The sequence below is a fragment of the Alligator sinensis genome, unplaced genomic scaffold (genome assembly GCF_000455745.1).
Source record: "Alligator sinensis unplaced genomic scaffold, ASM45574v1 scaffold804_1, whole genome shotgun sequence".
NCBI classification, from domain to species: Eukaryota; Metazoa; Chordata; order Crocodylia; family Alligatoridae; genus Alligator; species Alligator sinensis.
The window spans coordinates 283,734-311,712 of record NW_005842868.1 but is presented as its reverse complement, the minus strand read 5'-3'; the positions used below and the strand labels follow the sequence as shown (position 1 = coordinate 311,712).

Here is a 27,979-nt window from a genome sequence, read left to right as displayed (position 1 = left end):
GCTCTTCCTGAATGGAATGAAAAGTAAAGAAGCCAGCGGCTGGGCTGGTGTGCAGACAAGACAGGTAGTCAGTGAAAATGTAGATTGAGGAGTCAGTGGGTGAGAGACAGGTTGGAGGGTGGGGAAGAGAGAGAGAAAGGGGATGAAAGTGGAGAGGTACCTGGGGAGTCAGATGTTTAAGGTATAATGTGTCATAAATCCAATGTCTATATTTAGTTCATGATTTTTAGTATCCAGGAGGTTGATGAAATGGAGTTCATAGTCTCATCCCTGAAACTTCCTTAGCCTGATGAAGGGTTTTTGAACCCGAAAGCTTGCTTAATAATTATTTTCCAACTACTTGGGTTGGTCTAATAAAAGATATCAGATTCACCCAAGGAACCTTGTCTGCCGATGTCCTTAGACCAACACGGCTACAACCTACAAGCAAATAGAAGCACCTCAAAATCCCATGGTGGGTCAAGCACCCTCAAGATCTGCAGGGTCTGTGTACCCTGAGCAGCACAGAGCCCTAACAAATGACCCAGGCCCAGGTGATGGTGGCAATTGCCCCAGGCTTGCAGGTGTGCTTCAGGAAGGGGGTCGGCCAGATGTGGGTGCCCCAGGGGAGACACCCAAAGTGGGGTTATGGTTGGGCACAGTGAGGTGGGTGGCTCAGCACAGTAGTGCCCCTTACTGTCCTGCCACACAGTCCATCACAGATTTGATCCTCAGATTTTGTTTCCGGACGAGTTAGGGCTGCCAGACATTCTGATGCCCTCCTCCTTCGTGTTAGCTTGAATTTAAAGCTGGTTTATATCCCCATCCAGTTCTATGGAAAAACACCCATTGATTTCAAAGGGGAAGGATCAAGGTCTAATTCATTTGAAGCAAAGTCTGGGATTGAGGCCAATGCATGAATTTTTAATCCCTTCCATTAATTCATAGGCTGGATGGGACCATTACTGATCTGACCTCCCATCAACAGCCCTGAAAAGCTGAGGAACTGGCTGTAAAGTACGTGACTCCCCATGGAGTTCCTCCAGCCCCCTGCTGTAGTTTAACTCAACACCAGGAGCTTAATTGTTTCCATGAATGGGCAGGGGCAATCCAAAGCAAGCAGGTGAATAAAGCAACTGCTGTATTACTCAGGGGAGTGATAAAAGCAGCCTGGTGGCTGCTTTAGGAGGAAGAAATGGTGCCCTTCACTCCAGGACAATTAGAAATATTAACGCTGTATTCTACAGTTATCTTGTCTGACCTCCTGCTTTGCTCAGGCCAGGGAACTGCACCCAGGCATCCCTGCACTGAATCCTGTCTGCCATGTGGACAGACATAAGGATCCCGGACTCCCAAGAAAGCCATTCTCACGGCCACTACCCTCCCTATTAAAAACCTGCATGTTGTGCCCAGCTGCAGTCTTGCAGCCTGTGTCAGCTGCAGCTCCTACTGCATCTGTAGGAGCATTGCCAGGAGACTGAGGGATGTAATTATTCTCCTCCATTCAGCACTGGTGAAGCCACATCCAGAGTACTGTGTTCAGTTTTGGACACCTCCCCCCCACAACAAAAAGGATATGTGGAAATTGGAGGGAGTCCAGAGGAGGGCAACAAAAATTGTTAGGAGCCTGGGGCAAATGACTTCTGAGGAGAGGCTGAGGGGGATTTATATAGTCTGAAGAAGAGAAGACCTGAGGCAGGATTTAATAGCAGCCTTCAACTACCTGAAGAGGGGCTCCAAAGAGGATGGAGCTGGACTGTTCTCAGTGGTGGCAGATGACAGAACAAGGAGCAATGGTCTCAAGTTGCAGCAAGGGAAGCTTAGGTTGAATATTAGGAAAAACTGTCTCACTAGGAGGGTGCTGAAGCACTGGAACAGGGTACCTATAGAGGTGGTAGACTCTATCCTTGGAGGTTTTTAAGACCTGTCTAGACAAAGCCTTGGCTGGGATGATCTAGCTGAGGATGGTCCTGCTTTGAGCAGGGGGTTGGACTAGATGTGGCCTCCTGAGGTCCCTTCCAACCCTCATTTTCTATTATTCTAATTTCAGTGCACAGTATTGAAGAAATGCTCATGCTGGGAATGTTTTAGCAGTCTTGGACTGATTTATTTGGTGGAATCAGTGGCACGTTGTGGTGCTAGGGAGGAAATGGGGCTTTGGCTAATGCACAGTTAATTCATAGGCAAGTGAAAGGGGAGGACCCAGAGCTCACCTGCTCTCTCAGGGTTTCCTGCCTTTCAATTGACTTGAGGGGCTGCAGTTAATGGTGACTCAGGACAGAGCTGCAGACCCTGGCCTGGCTGCAGGTGGCTCTAGTTATTGTGAACCTCCACCTCTGCACTATCACGGCAAGGCCTGTGCATTAATCTTGCAAAGAAGCACCTGGGTTATTCTCGCAATGAAGGCAGCAGCCCACCCCTCTCCATTGATGGCAGTAGAAATCCACCAACGATGCATTCAGCCCATAGACTCCTGGCTACCTTGCCAAATCCAGCCATTTCGACACGGAGCACCCCGGCATGATGCTGAGAAGTCATCCTTTCTCTTCTCACTGAGATCCCTGCAGAAGCAACCCCAGATAGAAAAGCAAGCCTTGCTTTCTAGGTAGGTTGGCATTAGAGCAGAGTTTTTTTTAAGTTACTGCAGTTGTAGTCCTAATTATATTTGGAACAATGGTTCCCTCTGGTGGTCAAACTAATACCTGATTTTCCATTGTCTCTAATAGGGCTGTGCAAAATTTCTCCCGGTGTTTCGTTTCGAGGCTGTTTCGATGCGTTTTGAGCTCGAACTGGCAAGATTTAAATGAAATAAAAGCCTTTGAAACAGCTTTGAAACAAAACAAAGGCACTTGAAATGTTTCGAGTTTCAAAACCAGGCTTACTGGCTTCAGTGCAGTCCCAGCCAGCAGCACCCAGCTCCTGTCATCTGGCAGGCAGATTGGGGGCTTGCCCGCACCCCCGAGAGGGCTGCGGGGACTGTGCCAGAGTCCTCCTGGGGGTGCAGGCCCCCAATCTGCCTGCCAGGTGACAGACCAGTGCCGGATGCAGACTGCACTCAGCGCTGGTGTTGCTGCTGGCCCCTGGCAGCAGCACCTGGCTCCTGTCACCCAGCAGGCAGATCGGGGGCATGCACCACCAAGAGGACTCTGGCATAGCCCCCGCAGCCCTCCTGGTGGTGCCAGCGGGCCCCTGATCTGCCTGCCAGCTGACGGGAGCTGGGTGCTGCTGCCTGGGGCCAGCAGCAGCCAGGGCCGTCCCTGGGGGGGGGCACAAATCAGGGTGATCACCCCAGGCCCTGTGCTTTGGGGGGGCCCTGAGGAGCCAGGCAGAGTGGTCATGGTGACTCTGTGCTGTTGCCGCTGCCCCCACTGCCACCAGTACCAGTTTCTTTGCATCCAGGGCACGCAGGATTGGGGCGGGGGTAGGTCCCCACATGAACTGATTTGCCCTGGGCCCCTCACCCTCGACCCAAAGAGGGTGGTGGGGCCGCAAACAAATCAGTTCATGTGGGGACAGCAAAATATTTTTGACGAAATTAAGTGGAACAGCGCTTTCGAAATTAAACGAAACTTGAAATGAAACACTGTTCCATCAAATCGTCAAAGCGGAAGTCGAATCGGAGCGGTGCTGTTTCGCACAACCCTGGTCTCTAATGGAAGGTGTTGTCTCTGAACCAAGAGTTTTAGAGTTTTGCATTTCTTTTCCTCCACCTGGAAGCAGTCAAGTGGCTGAATGATAGAGTCTCAGAAACAAAGGGCAGGAAGGGACCTCAATAAGTGATCTAGTCTAACCCTAGTGTCTTGGTTCAGCTGAAAAGGACCCTGATCTGATTGATGCTGGGGCTTTCTGGCAATGGAGGCAGGACAACATCTGTAACGGTTATTTGTGATTTTTTTGTATGTGTGTTTAGCACAGCAATTCTCAACCTTAAGGTGCCTCCAGACCCTTTGAAGGCTCAGGTTTGTCCCTGTCTGGATGACTCCCCATCTCCACTGACCAATCCCCCTGTAAGGAAGTAAGCACTGTAATATATACGTTATTTTTTTTAATTGGATGTCACACAATTCACAAAAGTTATGAAGGGGTGCCTCAAGTCCAAGGCGGTTGAGAACCATGGGTTTAGCAGGACAGAAGTTAAGAGGGTGGAGAAACTGTCACCCCAGTTATTAAAATTATGTGGAAATATTTAAATAAAAGAGAACAGACAGGCTGGAAATAAAATTCACTGTTCAAACGTTTGCCTCTGGGTCTCCATTTCAGGAAGCCGTACCAGAGCCTATAGCTTGATTTTGTTCAGAAATAGCAGCTACATAGATTTCCTACTGAAGTCAACAGGAGCTAGGGATGCTCAGCCATTCTGAAAACCCCACACACTCATCTCTATGCAGTTTTTCTATCTGTTGTGGCAAAAGGTGCGATTTTTCTACCAAAATCACTGCACGGATATGGCTGTCCATATGAATGCAAATCACAGTGCCACTGAAGTGTCTCACAGCAGTGCTCAGTACTTACTGAAAAATCAGGTACACCCCAAATCAATAGCCACTTAACGAACATCATTGCAAACACAAACATTTCGCCAACTCCTCAGATAAATCCCATGGAACAAATCTGATTTTCTTTTTCTCTTTCAGATCCTGTTGCTTATCATGTCTCTGTTTCTTGGCTTGAACAGAAAATCCTATTCATAATCTGTTTCATGTCTTTGCAGGCCATATATTGCAGAACTCAAAGGGGTTACCCACCCTGCAGGTGAAAGGTAACTGGAAAAAGAGTGTGTTGGCATTTTGAAGTTTTGAAATATTTTTAGTGAGGCCTGAAACTTTCTGATTGTGAGGCAAAATTCAAATTGCAGGTTAGATTCCAATATAAAAACATATGTTAGTTTGAAAAGGAAAATGAAGGGTGTTATTGCCTTGAAGAGCTGACAGTAGTAAAATCTCCAGTTTCCCCTTCCAGAAGAAATGTAGATAGATGCATTATAGACTGATAACAGACACCACAAATGCAAAGCAATGTGAAATAAAACCAGATACATTTCCCCCACTAGGTGGTTCTAAAATACAAGTCTTTCTTGACTGTAGTAGTCACGATGTGAGATTTAATCGCATTTATTGGTGAAGAATACTTGCTTCTGAGCATGCAGATCCCAGGAGGAATTTTCAAGGCTAATTACATGCTCAGACACTGGGATGCTGTTTACACAATGTTTAATAATTGGTATACAACACTCTACCTTGAATGAAGGCACACTAATAAAACAGGGCTGGAAGATGGAAAAACCTGGCTTCTGACTAATGAAACAGGTAGTCAGGTATTAATCACAGCTGTAAAACAGCTTTGATTAATTCTACCAACTAAGTTATGGTGGAATTATTTCTCTTATAGGTGAAAATAATGATCTAGAGCCTTCAAATCGATTTGAACTTTCTCCTTTAACAGGAAAGAATCAAAACTAAGCTAACACTCTGCTTAATTTAAGTCTGAATGTGGTGAGATGGAGGGAACAGTGGGCAGGGTGGTTTACTAAGTGGTTTCAGCATCAGGCTTTTGACATACCTGGCCCCCACACTGCTGTAGGATTAAACTCCATCCTTCTCAGTTTGAAAAATCCAGATCCAGCTAGTTTTGCTCTGTTTAGGCTATTTCAGATCAGGCCATCAAAACCAAGGTGCAGTGTGCTCTATGTTGACCTTGACAGTCCCAGAGGTTTTTGTGCACGCTCTGCCCTGATATTCTTAGATCAATATTCCCCTTTTTTTTTGTGCAGGGTCTTACCTGCAACTCTGCAGCTACTCTTGCCCTGAGAGCGTGCTGTATCAGTGGTCCTTCTGAAGGAAAAACACTCTGGGAGCCTGAAACTGTTCAGAAATGATCAGCATCAGGACCTGTTTTGCCAGACTGCAAGTCCTACTAAGAAGGAAGGGTGATACTATAATGAAGCCACAAGATCCCAGGAGATCTGGGTTGGAGTTCAACTCTACCAGCCTCACCGGGTGCCTTTCAACAGGTCACCAACTCCCTCTGCCTTAGCTTCCTCACAAGATGAGCAGAACAGATAGCAGATAAGCACTTTGGAGATTAAATTGATAACTGCTTATTAAGAATGTGGAAACTCCTTCAGTCTAAGGTGCCATGTATTTAGATTCATAGATGTTAGGGGCTGGAAGGGATCTCTTGAGATAATCAGGTCCAGACCTGCTGCGCTTGAGCAGGAAAGACTGCTGGAGTCAGATGACCCCAGCAAGGTGAGCATTAGGGCTGTGTGAAACGGAAGCATTTCATTTTGACTACTGTTTTGATGTTTCGACCGAACTGTGTTTCGTTTTGACTTTTGTTTTGAGTCGAAACATTTCCCCGTTTCAACCCTGTTTTGACCTTGCACCCATAGGATTTAAGGGGGAAGGTTGAAACAGGCTATAACTTTATTTCTGACCAGATTTGGATGAAACATGCAGGAATAGTAGCCCCTTCTGAGAGCATGATGCATGCCAAGTTTCAAGAAGATAGATGCAGGGGATTTGGAGAAACTGCACCCCAAAATCTTGAGAGCAAAACTCATGTCACATGTATGTGTTAAGCCACAGCGGGGTCAAAACTGCAGGGATGGTAGCCCCTGCTGAGGCCACAAAGCATGCCAAGTTTCAAGGAGATAGGTGCAGGGGGGTTGGGAAAACTGCACCTCAAGCTGCTGACAGGCAAAACTCATGGCATAGATGACACTGTGTGTTAAGGCACAGTAGGGTGAAAGCTGCAGGGGTAGTGGACCCTGCTGAGGCCACAAGCCTGCCAAATTTCAAGGAGATCGGTGCAGAGGTTTGGGGGAAACTGCACCGCAACCTACAGACAAGCAAAACTCGTGACATGGGTGCTTGTGCAACTGTCTGTTGTGAGGGGGACGGACAGACTACTACACGCCTGGCTGCTAAGCTACTGAGTTACCAGTTACCAATTAATCATGATTCACTCAGGGACCAGCTCAATACACAGGACCTAGCTACTACGTAATGACTTAACAAGCACGGATTAACACCTACAAAACCAGGACTAAGGAGAGGAAAGAATCGATACAGACAATCAACTGCCCCAAGACAGACACAGTCAGTCGCACAAGCACCCATGACACGAGTTTTGCCTGTCAGCAGCTAAGGGTGCAGGGCCCCAGAACCCCCCTGCACCGATCTCCTCAACAGCTGGCAGGCATCGTGGCCTCAGCAGGGGCTAGCAGGCCTGCAGCTGTCACCCTGTCGCACCTTACTTAACACACACAGCGTCACCCATGTCACGAGTTTTGCTTGTCCACAGCTTGAGGTGCAGTTTTCCCAAGCCCCTGCACTTATCTCTTTGAAATGTGGCAGGCTTTGTGGCCTCCGCAGGGGTAGCAAGCCTGCAGTTTTGACCCCACTGTGGCTTAACACATACACGTGACATGAGTTTTGCTTTCAGGAGTTTGGGGTGCAGTTTCTCTGAACCCCTTAAATCTATCTTCTTGAAACTTGGCACGCTTTATGCCCTCAGAAGGGGCTACCATTTCTGCAAGTTTTTTTTTCCAAATCTGGCCAGAAATGACAAAGTTATAGGCTGTTTTGTCCTTCCCCATTATATCCTATGGGTGAAACGTTTCGACTTGCCTTGTTTCGTTTCAAGGCTTCTTCGACCATATCTATTTCACTTCGATTTTGCTGTTTCCACCTTGAAACAGGTCAAAACAGCATCAAAACAAAACTGGTGGCAAAATTTCACACAGCCCTAGTGAGCATCCAGGTGTTTTTTGAAGATATCCAGAGTAGGTGATCATACCACTTCTGGGGGGGGTCTATTCCAGACCCTGGACACTCGAGTTGTAAAGAAGTTTTTCCTTATGTCTAATCTAAAGTGGTCTTCTAGCAATTTATGACCATTAGTCCTAATCTTCCCCTGGGGAGCCCTGATGAACAGACATTCTCCCAGGCCCTCGTATGCGCCCTTTATATATTGATAGGCTGCCACCAAGTCCCCTCTGAGTCTTCTCTTCTCCTGGCTGAACAGACCCATGTCTCTCAGCTGCTCATTGTATGGCCTGCTCTCCATACCTCTAACCATATGCGTATCCCTCTTTTGGACCCTCTCTTAGGACATGGAACCATGCCATAGGAGACTTTCCAAAAGCCCCTGGAAATAATAAAGCCAAGAGGAGGGAATGAAGAACAGAGATGCAGCTATGTGCGCTACAGCAATCACCCAATCTGGGCTATATTACCTCAAGACAGCAAATGCAGTCCCAACACATGACCTGTATTGCAGGAAGCCATCAGTTCTCTTGTTCTCTGGGATTTGCAGAGCAAGCTATGCCCAAACAAAGCATCAGTGCATCCTTCAAGCAAGGTTATCCCAGGAAGCCTTTGGTCCCAAGCTTCCTGTTTTGCCATGCCTGCGGGAGGCTGCGTGCTGGCTGGAATGGTGGGTTCTCCTTCCACTGACCATGACTTTGAGGCAGACCGATCAAACTTCCCATCTGCAAAAAAGCAAAGATGAACACTTACCTCTCTACCAGGGTTTGCAAAGCGCAATGCAAGGTGACTTGCAGAGGAAGAAAGCTGGCTGTAGACCCCAGCTTGAAAACCTATGAATTAAATCGCTGCTAATAAATGTTCCAATGCTCTGAGTAAGACCATTCATCATTTTCACTTCCTTAGTATGGCCAAACAGGCACTAGAAACTGCAAAATAGAGACAGGCTCCACAGTCCCAGGTGCAAGGACAGAGCTGCAGGAAAAGACAGTAAACTTTTTGGGGCAGGTACTACTTCATATACATGAGACAAAAGAGGAACAGAAGCCCGGACAGCAGAAGTGACTCACGCATGGTCCCTGAGTTGGTCAGTGCCAAAACTAGGAAGAGAAGCCAGATGCCAGCTCCTTCAGCTGGACTAGCCCGTCTCCTGGGGCACCTTCCAAAATGGAGGGGACTGGGATTTCTAGGCAAGTAGAGGAGAGAATTGCAATTTGCTGGGGGAGGAGAATGCATGGCCTCTTGGGCAGGCCACATGCACACTGCATAAAGAAGCGAGAAGCAGAGCAAAAACCCCATTTCCCTTTTTTCTTTATTAACATTAAAATGACCAATAAGGATACAGAGAATTATGGAGCAGAGGTGCCAGGCAGGCAGTATGGAGTCCCTTTGTTCACATCAGAAGTCCACAAGTAGAACTTGATACTTAATGTGCCGGGAGCCTTCACTTCCTTGTCATGCCCTGTATATGTTTCCAGGACCAAAGGAGCCTGCTTGGGTGTGGGGGCTATGCTACTATGGTGTCCCAGCACAAACCAGTTAGACCTCTGTGCAAGACTGGATTAGATTAAAACTCCTGTTGCATGGGAATCAGGTTTGGGGATAAGGTTGTGCCCATGAAGTCTTTTGTGGGTCATTGGCAGGGAATTAGGACTTTTACACACCATATTTTCTTGCATACAGTGCAACTTGGAATAAGAGACATACCTTGTTTTTGAAAGGCAAAATGAGGAAAAAAGATCTTTCCTTGAGTAGCAGCAGCAAGGGAGAAAAGCCCACTCTTTGTTCTTTTTCCTGTGACTCATGAAGATTTTACTTTCATGTTTACCAGTAAGCAGAAGAAACAGCTCTTCCCATATATCCTTACATAGAATGCAATTTCCAGCAGCTTTTTTGTGGGGGGAAGGTGTGCGTTGTATGCAAGAAATACGGTATATGTTTTTTGTTGGTGGGGTGGGGGAAATAAATCCAAACATATCAAAATTGTGCCTCAGGAAACAATGTTTTATTTGTATCCAACTAGGAGAAGTCATCATGCCAAAGGGAAGCTGAAAATACAACACCACACTATGAAAAATAGTACGAAAAGTACAAAAATAAGGAATCCTATATATCGCAGTAAATTACTAAAAATAAATATTGTAAACACAAAAATAACAGAACATCTGAAATCTACAGTCAACCATTTCTGCTAGCAGCTGAACAGTCTTTGGCTTGAAATCATATCTCCTCTGCCCATACAGAACCTGCTTGGAAGTCACGATAAGACGCACTTCCTTTGTTTTGGACCAGCCATATTCCACTAAGCCAAGGGCTTTTTGTAGGGATTAGAGAAAGGATATGAAAATAACTTCTCTCTCTCTCAAACATACCATGACCCTTGCAATGAAGGATCACCTCATTTTCACACATTATCACTTCTTACCTCCCACCTAGCACTCTCTAGCCATTGTGCTCCAAGCGTTTTGCATAAAAGGGGAAACATTTTTATCCCCGTTTGACAGGTGGGGAAACTGAGGCACAGAAAGATGACAGGCTGAATGTTCAGGGGGGCTGAACACCTACAGTGTTCGGCACCTCTAAAATTATCATGTTTTTGGCTCCCATGCCTGCTGCCCTTCCCATTGAACTGTACTGCCTCAGATTTGAACCACGTCTTGGGTAGTTGCACAAACAATTTGCTGCAGTTTGCAGCAGGCCTGGCTCATCCTTCTTCAAGGACGTATTAGAACGTTCTCCTGCCGGCTCAATGTTTTATGTTTTTGTGAAAGGAAAATTCCCTCCTTGGTAACAGAACAGGCAAATCATTGCTAAGGCAGGAAAGATGGTTTTCTATTATCTGCAACATCTAACCACGCTGGGTTAGATCATCAAAGAGAACAAAGAAAATACATCTTAATGGAAACACAAAAATACCCCATCACAAATCCATTACAAAACAGTCTCATTGGAAGAAGAGACAGAGCAGTGCCCAGAGTCAACTAGATCAAAGCCCAGCTATACTACCTGATATGCCTTTCTTCATTTCCATATACTTGAGAGGAGCAGCCCTTTGTCATTCCTGGCTTAGAAGTGACAAACCCGCTTTGTTATTTCACATTATTCTCAGTTCAGAAACTGGCCAATGCCCCCTTGAAAGAACTGCATTCACAACCTGGCATGATGTACAGTGTCTTACTAGAGTGCTTCTAGCTCCTAAACAGGAAGTTATGCTAAGACAGCAACAGTTCCCCAAACTGATGTCCTATCTGCTGATACAAAGAAGTACATGCATTGTGCTCCTAAGGTGAAGAAGGGAAACAGTCTATGCAGACACAAGTATCCCATACACCCAAGCAGACTTGCAGGTATGTATGCAGTTTACATCTGGTTTGTATGATTCAAGTATAATTTTTATCCTAGGTGAACTGGGAATACATTGGCTTCTGATATGCATCTGAGGCAGAGCAGGAAGGTGAGTGTTAACGTAAGGATGCATCTTAACTTCGGTGTACCCAGTGCATCACCATGAAGCTCTGAGAGCTGGTACAGACAGTGTTTCTGAGAGAATTGTGCCTCAACCACAAACTCCAGATCCAAACTTTGCAAAGTTCAGAGCCAACCTTTGCTACAAGCCTGCTGCTTTTATGAGCAAGCTTACAAGCCCAGTTGGGTTTCTCTCCCATTTGGGAGAAAGTTCAGATATGGTTCGTACAGTGTGGTAGCCAACACTTCACCTAGTTCTGTTTTAAATGAGATTTTAAGAGTGCTTTCAGTACAAAATTTTGCTGCTTGTACATTTACAGGTTCCCATCATTTGCAATGAAAATGGACATCTGTATTAAAAAATAAGAACATGCTACTTATGAAATATTATTTCAAAAGAGATACAACTGGATAATCCTTTGAGTTTAAAAAAATATTTCAGTACACAAATATTAATTTTACTAGTAAAAGAATGACACGCAACTGCTTGGTATTAGATTAAATGGTCTTTGTTGCATTTTTTTAAAAGTTGCTTTTTTTTTTTTAATTTAAATTTTCCTAAAAACTGACTACACTTGATTCTATACACCTTGATTTTCATTTTTCTTTCTGCTACACTGTCATCTTGAGGCTTATAAAAAATAAGCATTTTTAAATGCTGAAAGAGCAATGTGGTGTGCTTTAAAATTGTGCTTCTGAAAATTATAAACTGCACAGAAGAGATTATTTTGATAATGAAGTTACCTCTAGCAGTATAAAAATATACAACCCCCCCCAAAAAACAAAACAAAACAACACAACCCCCCCCCCCCCACATCCTCCCAGCTGAAAGTCAGGTGAAGGTTATCGTTTGTACCTCACTGATCACATGATAGTTTACATTAAACAGTTACAGAAAATAGTCATTCCCACCCCTTCAGCTCCCCCATATAAATTTGCTGGTTTGGGTAAAAGAAATGGCAAATTTAGTTCCTTCACAGAGCCTTTTGTCAGTAAAATCATTATCTGTTCCTCATTGTAAAAGCAGATGTGAGGGTGTGGGTTAGCTTGCAGTTAGCTCTGGGGCTGCCAATTTGGAAAGGAGAGGGCTGTTGAAATTGTAGGGATTAATTAGCAAATATAATCCATCTTAAATTATGCTTATTTTCTCCCTAATGCCCCCCACCTCCTGCATACACATATGCAGACACACCTAGGTTCTTACCAGCAAGCATGTGCATACTTGTATTGACTGCAAAGGACTACACACATGCTTGAAGTTATGCAGAAGTGAGGCTGAAGCTACTGCGAAACAGGCCCAAAACCCTGATTCCTTGAAGTCAATGGTAAAATGCCAGCTGAGGTCAATGGGCATTTTAGCAGCTGACTTCAGCATGAGCAGGATAAAGCCCCTGGTGACTTCAGTGAGGGCGAGTGCCACAAGCACCCAGCACTCATGCGGGCAAACAACTGATAGAGTCAGAGACTCCAGTATCCAGTCCCTTTGTCCCAGCCTCTCCATTCACATTTCCATTTCCCCCCGGGGATACTGGACCTGAAATGACTGAACTGCTGGTTGTCCTCAGAAATCTCAGTCTCATTTTTCAATCTGCCCCAAGAAAATCATATTCAATTAAAAAAAAAAAAAGTTCTCTGTACCGTTTTCTTAAACTGCATTAAAATATTAAATCAGCAACTACTCAACATAATTCCCCTTCCATGACTATATACATGAACAGACATAAGACCTCTCCAAACATAAATACAGCATATAAATCCAGACGTGACTTATTTCAGAGCTACTTCACAGACAAAAAACAATTAAACTCACCACACAGATTGAAGACACACTGTTGAAACATTTGTGGAAGAGACACCGTTTACTTTGGTGATGGTTTGTTTTTTCTATTACCATATGCACAACTAGCGGGCATCAGTGGCCTCTGATGGGGTGAACACAGACAGGCACACGTTCCAACTACTACATTTAAAAGTTGGGGAGGGAAGAGAAGCTGGGAAGCGGGACTATACCCTGAGTCCCCAAGTATTTCCAGGCACATGCTCTGCTAGTCGAGTCAAAGTGGCACCTTTAACGCGATTCCAGCAGGTACTTTAATAGTACACACCACTCTGGACAGATTCCAGCAGGTACTTTAATAGTACACACCACTCTGGACAGATACTTTGTATCCTGCAGTTGCGGATTTGGACATCTGCACCCTGTGCTTTTAAGAGTTACCATGACTTTCATGGAAATAACAACAGCCTTGATCAGGGTAAAAGACTAGTGGAGGTCTTTAGCCCAATCTTAAAGAGGTTTGCTTTCTAGAGTGCTGACACTAAGTCTTGGACATATGTAAATAGATACCAGGAACTGTAAAGTGACAATGCAGTGTCTTCATTACTCTAGCATTATCCTTCTATGGTTGTGGAGCAAACGAGATTGGGGTTGGGAGGAGGAAGCTTAGTATTTTAAATAGGCTGCAGGTGGAACAGAAGGGGTTTGGACTGGGGATGGAGGTACACAGCCAAATGACACTGTTAGCTTTACTTGATAGGTAGCTTTATGGCATGCAGTAGAACTCCTAAGACAATCACTTTGTACAGAACACACAGCATCTCAGCTCTCGGTGGTGGACTCTCATGAGAACAAGTAAAGCTAAGAGTCTGCTCTCATCAGGGAGGAGGAATGGGGTTGGGGAGTGGGTCCATTGTGTTGTTTGGTTGCAAAACCCAAGCCGCCGCCTCTTATCGCTGCCCAGCCTCCCGGATCCGGCACGCCACTGCTGTGATGAGCGCCGCACCTTTACCGCTGCCATCTTCTGACTGGAGGAAGGTCACTTCGCACTTCGGGGACAGCTGCTTCACTGTTTCATGCATGATGGAGGCGAAGCTGCAGTGGGTGAAGGAAGAAGGAGGTGAGTACCTCTGTTTCTGCTCTGGGCCTGGGACCTCAGCTGCAAGGAGACTCCTTGCAGCATCTGCAACCCAAATGAATCATCTACAGGGGCTGAACTTGGGACCTCTGAGTCCAGAAGCACAGACTGATGTTGCTGGAAGTAAGCGCAGACTGATGCTGCTCCATTTGGACTGGCTGATGGAGACCGAAAGCCATGCTATCTTAGTGCGGGTTCCATTAGATACCCTCTTGCAAAGCCAAAGGGGTAAACCTGGTCCGGACTACTTAAACTATAGACTACTGAACTCCTCTAGGATGAAGGGGAAGCTCTCCCTTCCCCACACCAACAGAGATTTTCCATGCCCCCAGGGCAACCTCAGGCTAGAAGCAGCCCCTGAAGTCTGTGCATCTGCTCTTCCTAAATGAGAACTGCCAGGCGGTTCCATATAGCTGCAGATTCACTGGTCCCTCTCTCTTTCTACCACTTCTTGTGGGTTCATGCTGGCTGAGATGGCAGGATTAGTTCAGTGGGTCTCCAGTGTGAGAGATGCCCAGGAGCACAATAGGCACCTTCTCCTTTCTTCCTTGTCTATCCAGGGATAGCCTCCCTGAACTTTTTAGCCAAGTGTCCTCAAAGCTGATCCTGATCCTAATCCATCTGGGGGCTAAGGAGGGTCCTTCCTGAGCTCAGCCACAATCCATTTATATTTCACATCAGTACAGGACACCAAGAGCTCCACACAGATGAAAGTCAGTCACAGAAATTCTGGACCTGTGAGGCTGGTTCCTTCACTGTGTTTCCTAGCCCTGTTTTTAGGTCAGTACAAAGTGACGAACCAAAGGTGTTTCAATCACTGCCATATTCTACTGGCTGACAGATCAGAAAGACCCACCCCCGCCAGACAGTCAGCCTAATCTTGATTTTCTTCTGGTGTTCTTGTAAATGGCTAGGTGAAGAAAATCCTGAAATATTCCCAGCAGAAGGTAAGAAACAAGCTAAGAAAAGAAACATTTTCCATGTGAAACTATCTGTGAATCTTTCTTTTTTGTGTGTGAATGAAAAATTTCATAGAGATATAGGATCTTCACTTGGACATAGCTTTTCTCTGTGGCTGTAGCACACAGTACTACAAGAAATGGCCTCAAAATCTGGCAGGGGAAATTTAGGTTGGAGATTAGGAATAAGTTTTGACTATGAGGGTGGTCAAGAATTGCAGCAGGCTGCCTAGAGAAGTTGTGGACTCTCCATCCTTAGAGATTTTCAAGAGCAGGTTGGACAGACACTTGGCTGGGATGGTTTAAATCAGGGATGATCCTGCCTTGTGCAGCGGGGCTGGACTGGGTGATTTTATGAGGTCCTTCCAGCTTGTCTTTTCTTTGATCCTATAACATCTGATGAGGTAAGTTCCTTCATTTCTTATGTTAGGTAATTGCCTATGAAACGTCATGCCTCTAAATCAGTGAGTCTCTACCCTACCTTCCACTTCATTGCCCTTGGGATACAAAAAAAATTCCATCTTTTTCTCTCCCCTTGTCCTTCCCCAACTTTTCTCTCCCTTCCACTAGGAAGGGAGGAAAATAGAGGAAAAGGAAAAAAAGAGAACCCAGAAAGAATGTTTCTCATTTCAATCTGAAGTGAAATCTTTCATCTTGATCAAGCTGAACAAAACAAATGCATTTCAGCTCACTCCAAAAGCCTTTTTCCATCACTTGGATGCCACCTCAGCTCTGACTGTTACCTTGGCTTTTACTCCCTATTCCTCCCTGTCATATCTGAGGGGCTACCTCCTCCTGGAGCACGTTGAATGCCCTGCCCCCAAGGAGGGGCTCACATGAGCCAACTTACTGAGGATGCAGCTTGTAGAGTGTCCCGTCTACGCCAACGGTGACCTTGAGGAAGTCCAGTTGCCGGTTCTCCCTAATTTTGTCCACCACAGCTGCCATCCCAGCCCCGCAAAGCTGAGCAGCACGCCGGGCCACCACAGTGCACACCTCCTTCACGATGATGCTGTCGTCACACGTGCTCTCCAGGCCAAGGTGCTGGAGGATGGAGCGGACCTGCAGCAGGGCCAGGCAGTCGCTGGAAAGACACAGAGGTGTTAGAAGCCTGAAAGGGTTGGAAGGTGGTGGTAGAAGCCATGAGACCATCTGAACAGAAGCTTTATATGTCCTTGGAAGTACTGATCTGCTCTGAACTATAACTCCAGTCTGGGCTCTGAGATGAAGCAGGACTTCTTTCTTTATGGGCATCAATCACTACACTAAAAGCTTCAGCAGGCCAGCATCTGCTTCCAGTGGCACATGGGCCAACTCTGCTTTCACAGGGACTGGACTGGAAGCTGCAACCGATGGGAATTCAGTGACTATTTCTGCTGGATGACGCACAGGGAAGAAAAGACTTCAGGTTGCTCTCCCAGAGTGGAGCTGGCCCTAGCTACGGGGAGCAAAACCTTTATTTTACTGGGTGGTTTAGCACTGGAAAAGACTACCTAGAGGTGATGGTGGAATCTCCATCCTTGGAATTTTTTAAAAGCAAGTTAGACAAACACTGGTCTGGGATAGTTTAGACAAGGATGATGCTGCCTTGAGCTGGAAACTAAACTAGATGCCTGGAGGTTCCCACCAGCCCTATGATTTTATGTTTATTACTAAATTCTACCTCCTGGAGGGCAGATCTGTTGCTTAATAAAATGGCCATGTTGTACTCAGGCTGGCATTTTTAAAGGGGCCTGAGCAAATTAGATACAAGAGTGCTGTTGCATTTCAGTGAGATTTGGGTACATAAATCCTTTTGGTTCCTTTGAAAAACCCTCCCGTTTTACTCTGCAGATCTCCCTGTAATAGCTAGGTTTACATCCTAATCATAGCGGTCATTTCAGGATAAAGCCAGCGATTGTAAGCGCAAAAGTAGCTGGCCCATTCAACAGTAGCTTGTTTAGATCCAGGGTAGTGATAATCAAGGGAACACTGTGTTGATCCCAGATATGGGTTCATCCTCCCATCGCTAACAAAAGGCACGCAGTCTCCTTGTGTCCTGTGAGTCGACATTCACATTGTCACCATCAGGGATCCTCAGATTCCATCTACACAGCAATCAGCTCAGGGATCTAACGAAGAATCAGAGACTCTTTACCCCATGATCCCAAAGCACCCTCCTCCCCCAGCATGGGTGCCAAAAGGGAAGTAATGGTTCCCTGGGGTCACATCTACCCAATGTCTTCAGAAAGGAAGAACAAACAAAGGAAGGAGAGAAGAAAATTAAAGGTAAGGCAGTACCCTGCAGCAAGAGAACCCTGACCAGGTGTTTTTCAGTGAGAGAGAGATCCTACATGGATACATGTGTGAAATCAGCAGGAGTTCAAATGCCAAGAGGGGCTGGCCACTCTTGGTTGATGAAAAGACACTGGGAATGGTCTTTACAAGCTGGCTATGTCTCAGGCCCCTTTACTAGCACAGAGGTGGGTGTCTGAGCCCATCCCACTCTTTTTCCTTTTGAGCTCACCTCTCAATCTGAGACAGGAACTTTGTCTCGAATATGCCCCGGGTCTTCAGCCTTTCAGAGATGCGTCCCCGGAAGAGCAGCCCCCGCTTGGTGAAGTCAATCAGGATATTTCGGACAATCTCACCTAGGTACATACCACTGATCATCTTCTCGAACCTGGAGGGGACAGGGCAAGCCTCAGTATCACAGTGCAGTAGCGAGGGCACTGCACTGCCACTCAGTGGAGCTGGGTTCAAATCCAGAACTGCCAGAATCTCTGTTATACCTCGGGCAAGACGCTGAACTTTGCCTGCGCTTCCAGTTCTGCCTCCCCTGGATGGAATGCAGCAATGACCGCAAGACCCTCAAGTCCCCAAGCCAAGGTCAATAGATTACCAGCAGCTATTCAAGGGATGATTTGGCAATACCAGTTCATAGGCTGGACTGTGACACCTGCCTCACCTGAGCAGCCCAGCAAGGACTGGGAGCCTTACCCAGTGCAAGCTCTTGAAATGCTTGCCGGGGGCGAGGGGATGGGGTGGAGAAAGAAGCAAATGGGTCTGAAGAAGGGTTTGTATAGGGATTTTAGGCTGTGCTCTCAATACCCCACATCTCTCAGGACTCTCTCTTCCCAGGGGTAGAGTTGCATCAGGCTTGAGTCTCTACAACCTAGGAAGGAGGCAGCAAGATACGAGTTACAGACCCAAGATATTAAAACCTGACGGCATCCCTGTGAGGTTGTAGCATGATATCTACTTTCCAAAAGGGAAATTAGGGCACAGAGAAGCGGAAAGCACATGTGTGTTCAGGCCTTGCCCTGGCCACCTGGAATTCAATGGCTGCTTTGCCATTGACTTAAGTGAGAACAAGGTTGGGCCCTGGAAGGTAGTGAGAAGGATGCAACCAAGTCTTCCCTGTACGCTGGGAACACAACATTTTGCCAGGAGGGGAACGAGGGGATGGTAAACTCCAGCAGCAGCACACACCTTTGTTTCCCAGGATTCAGGGAATGTTCATCCACCGCCACATCAAACTCCGTCCAGAAATCATCTAAGCAGCCGTTATCTCCAAACGCCCCCCACTCCATGTTCACACACATCCTGCCCTCCTCTCCTTCCACCAGCTCCACGTTCCTCATTTCTTCCATGTAGCAGGCATTGCTTCCTGTGCCTGTGAAACCAAGGACCAGGAAGATCTAAAACTTACAGGAAACATCTTAGGCTTTCAGGGGAATGGATGGAAAAGCAAACATGGTTGGAAAAGGAAAGCTTGGCTGCTCTTGACAGCTAATGCAGATTTGCAGCCTCAGGGGAAGAGGGCTCTATCCCAAATGCTGATAATAACACCTTATTCAGAAGGCAGCTACACCCTCTGTAGCATGTACTCACACATGTATTACTAATGTTGCCATGATATTTTGCCACACTAAAGATTACTCAAGAATCTACTGATGAAATGATTTTTCCCACTGGGAAACACCATTCCATCACGATCAAAAGTTTTTTGTGGAAACGAATGAATTTCAATACAGGTTTGCTTAGAAAAAATAAAGTGTTTTGTTAGTACCTGTGACAGCATTGTAGAAATACGTGGGGGTTTTTTCCTCTGAAACATCAAATATTTAACATTTTCCAGTCACTGGGAAAAGGGGGAAAGATGCAGGGCATGCACAGAATCAAGAGTATGGATTGGGGAGGGGGATGAACTGGGTGTGTTTGCAATAATTTTTAGTTCTTACCAACTATGAGCCCAACTTCACAATAAGGATCTTCATAACCACAGGTCATCATGGTGCCTACAGTATCGTTCACCACTGCCACCACGTCCAGGTCAAACTCCTGAGGATGAGAGGGCCATCATGTGTTACTCTGGAAGAACACCACTGCTTACACTGCCTTTCACTCTTGCATTCATGGTAACTCCATCTATCTGAGCAACTGTATAGCAGAATGGACCCAACTTGTCAAAGTCTCCCCATCTAAGAAGCCCCCTCCCCAGAATCTCCAAGTGCTTCAGTAAGTGCTTATACAGTACTGTCCATTTAAAGATCTAAACATTGTAAAAAATGCATCTCATATGGCATATCCAAAGCCAGGTAAAATGGCACATAACAACTCATTTACACTGGCAGGTAAAAGTACTGGAATGCTGCTGCTGAGACTTGAACCTGCAAGTTTAGGACATTTGCCTAGCACTGTTTTTTGGGGTGTTACAGTCCCTCCAATTCACAGCAGCAGGTAAGACAATCAGCTACAACTACCAGCAAGGGAAATTATTGATCTAATTCAAGCTCTCCAAGGTCGAACCATTTGCTCTGGAGGTCTTAATGACCACAATATAGTGAGTGTTATACAGTTAGACATTCACCGAACCCAATGCTTAAAGAAACTCGTTTCCTTTTACACTCCAACTGGACTTTCCAAACAGCACTAGATTAGTTGTGGGACTAGTCACAAATCCGCTTTCCTTTCGAGGGCTTGTCCTACAGATATTCACCTCTCTCCTGTGGATCGCTTCTTTCAACAGATTCACCACGTCTTCTCCTTCACATCCACTGGCATTGAAGCCTTTTGTCCATTTCAAAAGTATCCCCTAAAAGCAAAATAATAATAATTTTTAAAAATACAATAGAGCATCAGGAAAAAGAGATTGTTGATAGTTAGCAACAAGAAAAGACTTATAGAACTCTATCATCTGCTCTAGAAAGAGTTTTCTTATAGATGCATCAATTTATGTGCACTGCTAAAGTAACATGGCCAAAGTTTAAAACCAACTAGTAATTTTAAGTGTCTGACAGATCTTAAGAGAGGGCAGGTCCTCAGTATTTTCTTAAAATCAAGCCTCTTTAGGATGTCAAGTTAGACACTCGTATGCCATTGGTAAAAAAGTCTTGTTCTAGGTCAATATGTTAAAAACTTAAGTAATTGTTTCACCCATTAATAGCAAGAAGATATAAAGACACCAACTGGCCTGAACAGTGTTTTAAATAGAAAGTGCTAAGAATAGGATAGCAGAATTTCTCATGTTTTCAGGACAGGTATTGTTCTCATGGATTTTAAACATTACTTTGTCTTTTTTGTTGTTTCAGTACTATGAATCAGCAACACAGTGGGAGGCACCAATAGCCACCTTGGGTCCAAATGTATCCTTAGAAAAGCCATCCTAATAGTATCTCAGTCAGCTCTATTAGAGGCTTACCAAAATATCTACAGTGAACAGCTCTTTGTTCACAGTATGTTGAAATATTAACCCACAACAAATCCAGTTCCTTTCCCGTGAATCCCAGGGGAAGTGACACTCCCTTCATTCCCATGTATTCCAGGAAGTCAGAAATGCAGTGGACGATGTGGTCGAAGAGCTGTGCACAGAAAGCCAAGAGGAAGCTGTTTTAGTAGGCATGTAACACTTGATTACGTGCCAGGCCACCCAATAAGCATGAAAATCTTGTTGGCATTACATAAAAGTTGATTCTGTTTAACTAGTTAGAACTTCAGCTCAATTGGATAATGCAGTAGTGAAAATAAAAATCCTAAAAAAGCCACCATCTCCCTTGAGATCTTCCTACTCCGGTTGCTAATTCAACAGTGGCATTATAGACAGGTCTTATGGCTACAGTTTAGAACAGTCATTCAAGGTTTGATCCTGAGCACTGAGCTCAGAGGGAGGAGGAGAGAAACTGAAAGACAGCAGATGAAGAAACACGAAGTCCAGATTCAGGAAAACTCAGCTCGAAAAAATCAGCAAGTGTTTGAGTCCAGGATGGGGCAGGGTGGGGCTGGGCATCCCATATCTCCAATGAAATCCCAAGCCTAAAACTGACTCACCTCCTCTCCTGTCCCTTGCATAATCTCCTGTGGGATGGAGTAGATCTTATTGTGCATTTCAACACCACGCCTCATACCATTTCGCACACGCACCAGCAGCACCCGGAAATTAGTTCCCCCGAGGTCCAGAGCCAGGAAGTCTCCTTTTTCTGAAACCCACATGAAAGCAGTTATTAATACCATCCACAGCAGCCTCCAACAAATGATACGTCTATCCCAAGGATAGGCCCAATTCCACTCTGCCAACCACAGTGACCGGTACAAGCAGGAGCCTCCATCTGTCCTGAAAAGAGGGAGGCAGAGCAATAGGGAGGAAAGAGAGGATGGCAGGATGAATTCCAGCATCATGGAAATAAAAGTTGTGGGAGCCTGAGAAGTGTGGGTAGATTCAGTCCTCTGGGCTTGCCTCTTCTGTAAATCCAGAGTGAAATACAAGAGTGCCAGGTCTCCATCTGCCACACTGGCACTGCAATCATGCCTGGGGTCCCTGACTGAGATGAGGCTCAATTGAAGTAGACAAGGACCAACACATAGGAGATAGTCCCTGCCTCAAAGACCTTCCTGTCAAAAAAGACTAGGCAAGGCCTGGAAGGGAACCCAGCAAGGGAAAGTGAGCAAATCCATATAGGAAGTGAGTGGCACAGCTGGAAACAGGTCTCTCAAGTCCTTGTCCACCACCCACCCTCTCGGACTACCATGTCTCTAATGTTAGTCAAGCACTTCCTTCCCTTCAGAATTTGCCTTGAAGACCTCAAATGAAATCAGATATGAGCACATGTCCAGTACAAGAACAAAAGCATGAGGTGACAACCCCTTAAGACCCCAAAGCTCATTTCCTCAAAGACTTTAAGGAGTGTTCGTTAATGCCCAGGATGTCTTGAGATCCCACTTTGTAACCAAGCTTGACTGGGCTAGAGGAGAGAATGGAAAGCCAGTCTAACTCTTAAAACCCAAGCAGGGGAGGCTCACAATGAAACCTCTGCCTTTCTGTTCGCACACAGGGAGCGTTACCTGTTCCATCCGGAGTGGAACACACGTAAGTGGGCAGCATTTTCACCGTGGCCTCTGGGTGCGTCTCCTTCCTCAGGCCCCTCTCCATCTCTACCCTCATCCTCTTCTTCACTTCCAAAAGCTGTTCCTGGCTCAGTTTCAGCGCTTCCAGGGTCTTCTGCCTGGCCTTATGCTGGGCTGCAAGTCTGTAAGCCACCGCGGTGACCATGGCAGCTCCTTTGCCACTCCCGTCTTCTGACCGGATGAACCGGATGTCACAGTCTGGTAGCAGCTTCCGCACCATCTTGTGCAGGCGTCGAGCAAACCTGCAAGGGGGCAGAGAGGCTGGGGTGACACCAGGCCCAACACTTTATGGGTGGACAATTTTGGAATGCCTTTCCCAGCAACTGTGCACTGTGCCCCCCTGGAGATTTCAGGCACCTCAAAGCAGCCCTCCCAACCCTCGCATCACCCCAGGAAGCAGAAACCAAGATTCATGGGCAGGATTGGATGTTGGGCCTTAAGACTCCTAAGCCACTGCCAGCCCTACAAGGCCACACTTAGCTTAGCACATTGGAGAACCCTCAAGCTGCACCCTCAGGATTTTCAAGAGAAACCTAGAAGCTTATTGCAAGTCAGGCACTTCCTTTGAGTGTGTTTTAAGATCTGCCTTTGCTTGTGCCTTACCTCCTGTGCTGTTGCCTGGGGCTGTGGATAGCAAGAGGACTTTATCATGCATGCACACTCACATACGCAGCCATTTTACTGCAAACGTGCAGCTAGCCACCTGTCCCCCCAGAGACTTACTGGGGGTGTTTCTTGTACACCGTGCCATCCACACCGACAGTGGAGCGTAACCTCTCCACACCCTTGTTCTCCTTGATGCGCCGCAACACGGCAGCGAGGGTGGCAGCACACAGGTTCGCCGAGCGGGTGGAGACAATCTGGCAGATGCGGTGGGTGGCAATGCAGTCCTCATGAGATGGCTCCAGCCCCAGCTTTGTCAGGACCTCATGGGCTTTTTGCAGTCCTTCTTTCTCCCTGTAGTCCCAGGAACAAGAAAAAAAAAAAAAAGAGAGGAGTTCATTGGCATACCTTAAGCTACTGCTGAGATCATACAAAGTGCTGTGCTGTCACCCAAAGCCTTGCCATTAACTTATTTATGCAGTAGGTCAGGCCACGGGTCTTCTACAAAAACTAGCTTAAAAAACCCCACTTGTCTTTAATAGCTAATGGACAAGAGAGACCGTCGGTTTCCTGAGTAGCTGTACACCAGCATCGTTCCCTCCACATAAACTGGACTACACCAATTTACACCCACAAATGTTTTGCCTCCATACCGCTAAAATCCTACAACAAGCCCCTACCCCAGAAAGATTTCAGTCCATTCCCATTGATTTATCTAGGAACTGGCCAAATAATTTAATTCCCAATTGCTGCTGCTTCCTTTCCTCCTCTTTCTCCTTAATTTCATCCTGAAAAAAAACCCTTACTGCATCCCAAAGCACTTTGCAGAGCAGTTTTCACAAGGCCCACAGCTAACCCCACCCCCGCACTCTCCCCCTCCCAACATACTGCAAGAAATGGGACAGAAGGAGCACTTCTACTGCAGAGATTGATGTTCATGCTGTAGCTTCCTTGCAGAAAGAGTGAGACGATATCTCAGAAAGAGAGACCATCTCACCCAACCTCCCCCAAAAGCGGCAACTGAGGAATACCTCATTTCCTTGGGCCAACTGGCAGGTTTCCCAGCTGGTCCCACTTATTACCCCTTGAACCACCAATTCTAAGTGAGGCCAACCCACAATCCTATCACATGGGGTCCCAAAAATGTCTCTCTCATCAATGACTCTCCAGTCCTTTTCCCCCCCCACACCAGCTTTGGAAGAGCAGGGTGTGCCCTCTCCTCCAAGTTTGGGGCTGGGGAAGGAGGGAATCCCCTCCAACCCACTGGCCCTTGAGTTTAGACCCAGACACCAGGCTCTCCCCCACTTACTTTTCGATTGCAGACACGTATCTGGTTTCGAAGTGTCCCGTTGTGAGCAAGTCAGGGGTGAGGCGCCCACCGAACAGCAGCTCTTCCTTGGCCATTTTCACCAGAATGAGCCTGACCAGCTCCCCCATGTACATGCCGCTGATCATCTTTTCAAACCTGCAGAGAGGTTAAGTGAAAGGTTTGTTCTGCTGTGGTGGCTGCATCTAGGCTGCACCACTAAGAGGACAAGGTCTGCACCTCAGCCTGTGACCAAGGGCAGCCTATCACGTGCAGGTGGCACTGAAGCCCACTGAAGATTACTGTGCCAGCAAAAGAGGGCAGAAAAGTTTGCCCCAGGGCATGCAGATGCCCATGTCAGCATCTGAGTTAGTGTCCAATAAAAATAAAAGACTCTCTGGAGCCGACTAGCACAATTTGCTCATTTCACGAATCAAATTATTGCAAAGCACCTGGGGTTTCCCACACACGTGAACCTAGCTATTATTTCAAAGCATGGCGGACAGTTTAAACCTTTGCTGAAAAGACCGTGGGGGCAAGGGGCATAAGGGAGATCCAGATTTCAGAAAGGCAACAAGACCTCGAGGTCTGCAGCAGCTTTGCAACAGCCTCATGATTGCTTACGAGCTCTGCAAGAGTAGAGCTTCAGCCACCAAGGCCAAGTTCACAGCTATCACAGCAGTATCAGCCTACTCAGGGGTGAGGGGCACACAATCTCACAAAAATCACCGGGTTTGGTTGCAGTGATGATAGGAACGCTAGATGGCACCATTTGCCTTTGTTTGATGATTACTGCCTTAGCTGGGAGAAACCAGCAATAAGCAAGTCATTTCATTCATTAGAAACCAAATGACTCAAAATGAGTTCTTGGCCCTTAACTCAGAAATACCTTCCAAAATGTGTCCACAGTCCTAGCTTGCCTTAGTCTAACCCAGTGTTTTAAAACAGAAGTACATGCACACCTGGGAGATGTGGTGGACTTCTAGAGCAGTGGTTTTCAACCTGTGGTCCACAGACCCCTGGGCATCTGCAGACTATGTCTAAGAGGCCTGTGAAAGATGACTACGATCAATCAGAAGTATGTGAATACCCACATTTACAAGGGTCCACACCTCCATCCAAAATTTTTGAGAGATCCGCAAATGAAAGCTCAAAAAAAATCCATTGTTTTAGAGGGAACGTGAGAGGAAGGAATGGGCCCAGCAGAAACAGGGAAAGGGAAAAGAGACATGGAGGGAAAGGAAGAAGAAACAATTAATTCTACAGTACAGTTCTACAGTACCAGCCCAGAACAATTATACAGTACCCCCAACATCTTGGAGAGGCTATAGCACAGTTGTAGTGATATAGACATGACTTTTTCATTCCCCATACCTTGGAGTCAGAGGAGTATGCAGCCATGCAAACTGAAAATGGGGGACATGACCCCAAAAAGTTTGAGGGCCACTGGTCTAGCCTATATCCTGCAGGATGCACTAACCTAGTTAACTGGCCTGACCTCTTCCTCTCCCTAACACCCTCACAATGGGAGGACAGACAATGCAGAATAAAACCTACAACTGAGCCAAAGCCAGGAATCTGCTTACAACTGTTTGCCTGGGTTGAGCGAGCCCATGTCGATTTCACGGTCAAATTCTGTCCTGATGTCATTCAGCACCCCGTCGTCACCGAAAGCACCCCACTCCATGTTGATGCACATCCGCCCCTCATCCCCTTCCACCAAGTCGATGTGTCTCATTTCCTCCATGTAACACGCATTGGTACCAGTGCCTACACAAAACAAGACAAGAGAGGATGAGCAGCCACCTCTTTCACACTACAGGATCCTCCATATCTATATACCTTTTATGGTTTTTGTATCTCAGCTGAAAGCTTTTCAAATTGCACATATGTGAATAGAGTCCCCGGCTCATTTCTGGAACCTACCATCCTGTTACAAATAAATCATTTCTTGGCAATTCCAGATCTACCACTTCAGTGAACTCAGAAAAGGGACTCACAAACTGTATTATGAAGACATTTATTTTCTAAATTGAGCAAGAAGGTGTTTCTGGCCTTTTAAAATGTTGGACTGTTTCTGGCCTTTTAAAATGTTGGACATTTATGCAGATCATTTTTCTTAAATCAGAGTGCCTGAATTTGGGGCCTAAATTTCACCTGAACTGTATTTCTCTGCCCTGTCTCACACTGAAATTAATCCTGGGATCCAAGTTCCTTCCAGTTCAGGTGAATGAAGTGCTAAGGGAATGCCCTTTTTGTGACGAAGTCGATGATAGTGTCACCAATGGATATAACGTTAACATGGTCTGGCAGCAGTGTTTAAAGGTTAATTAAATTTCCTAGCCACTTACACACATGGGATGGATAATTGGCTATAAGCGTGGCTTCCCCAGTTACGCGTTTATTGTTACACTCCAAATCCACCAACTCAAGCTCAGTGTGTTTACACCAATATTGCAAAAAGCTGCAGCACGTGTGTGTTGTCACAGCATCTTGCTTCATCCAAGATGCCACGCTCCTGCAAACTTGTGCCACATGGCAGGATGTCATCCTAGTCTATGTCTGAGCTGGAACTACTGTTCTCTCTGTCCTGAGGATTAACATGGCCACTTCAACAGCTGAACACTTTCTAGTGTTAAACATATAAAACATTTCAGTACAGTGTGAAGGAAGGACTAATATATTTTGTTCATTTGCTGTGCTAAAAGTTTGCCTCTTTCTGGTGTTGTCAGTAGAAAAAAAACAAGTGAATGCAGAGTCTAATTCTTATGGAAGAAAGTTCAAAATACTACAGTGAAGAGGTTGTCTGCATGTTAGCACCATAACAAGGAAGATATGCTGGAACAGAGTAGCAATTATTTTGGGAGGTGTTACAAATTTGGAAAAATTCTTCAGAAGCACATTGGTCATTCAGACATGTGTGTCCCGTCAGCTCCTGGTCAATTCAAGGTGTTCTGAAAATGCTACCCCATTATTAATGTATTTTTAATTAGTGTGCCTATGTTTGTGTTTGCATAAACCTGACTAAATGTGCTTGGCTAGCAGATCCATGGAAGAAATTGGAAAGCTTAAGACTGGAATAGGCCAGTGTTAAAGCAACAAAGCCAGCCCTTCCCAAGTATAGTTGTCGTCACTGCTCTCCGTTTGAATACTGTACGTGCTTCGACACCATGGTGGTAGGCAGCAACCTCACACCCTTCAACAGGGAGATTAATTGTCTCAAATACAAACTGCTCCTTGCTTTGATTTTTAAGAAAACAGACCTTAGCCAACATGATTTGTAAAAACTAAAGGTTGTTCTGCTCTGTTCTTTCAGATCCTTAAATTTGCAAGGACCACAAACTTTATTATGGTCAATTCAGGGCATTCAACACCTTGCAGATTCTGGCCCAGACTGTGATGCTCAAGTTAGATAAATACTCCTTCATCTTCCTTCCACCCACTCAGCTGGAATCTGCATTGCATCTTACCAACAATAAGCCCAATCTCGCAGTTGTGATCATCATAGCCACAAGTCATCATTGTCCCAACAGTGTCGTTCACCACAGCAACGATGTCTATGTCAAAATCCTGAGAGGAAAAAGCCAGCCTGTGATGTCA

General features: G+C 45.9%; 1 protein-coding gene and 1 long non-coding RNA gene across 2 annotated transcripts in view; one reads left to right on the top strand and one right to left on the bottom strand.

Annotated features, from left to right (window-relative positions):
• LOC102370435 overlaps positions 1-9,110 on the top strand; it is a 9,644-nt gene extending 534 nt beyond the window's left edge. Inside the window, exons 2-3 of the long non-coding RNA XR_325171.1 lie at positions 4,691-4,738; positions 8,093-9,110. This is a non-coding gene — a long non-coding RNA (uncharacterized LOC102370435). The remainder of the gene's footprint in view (positions 1-4,690; positions 4,739-8,092) is intronic.
• Positions 9,111-9,734: 624 nt separating this feature from the next.
• Positions 9,735-27,979, bottom strand: part of LOC102370019 (hexokinase-2) — a 50,964-nt gene continuing 32,719 nt past the window's right edge. The window contains exons 6-18 of the mRNA XM_025191890.1: positions 27,850-27,949; positions 25,966-26,149; positions 24,383-24,538; positions 23,194-23,427; positions 22,408-22,712; positions 21,397-21,545; positions 20,823-20,930; positions 20,069-20,164; positions 19,311-19,410; positions 18,559-18,742; positions 17,594-17,749; positions 15,938-16,171; positions 9,735-14,085 (exon numbers count right to left, since the gene is read on the bottom strand). Of these exons, the coding sequence (XP_025047675.1) occupies positions 13,941-14,085; positions 15,938-16,171; positions 17,594-17,749; positions 18,559-18,742; positions 19,311-19,410; positions 20,069-20,164; positions 20,823-20,930; positions 21,397-21,545; positions 22,408-22,712; positions 23,194-23,427; positions 24,383-24,538; positions 25,966-26,149; positions 27,850-27,949 (2,151 nt within the window). The 3' untranslated portion in view covers positions 9,735-13,940. The remainder of the gene's footprint in view (positions 14,086-15,937; positions 16,172-17,593; positions 17,750-18,558; positions 18,743-19,310; positions 19,411-20,068; positions 20,165-20,822; positions 20,931-21,396; positions 21,546-22,407; positions 22,713-23,193; positions 23,428-24,382; positions 24,539-25,965; positions 26,150-27,849; positions 27,950-27,979) is intronic.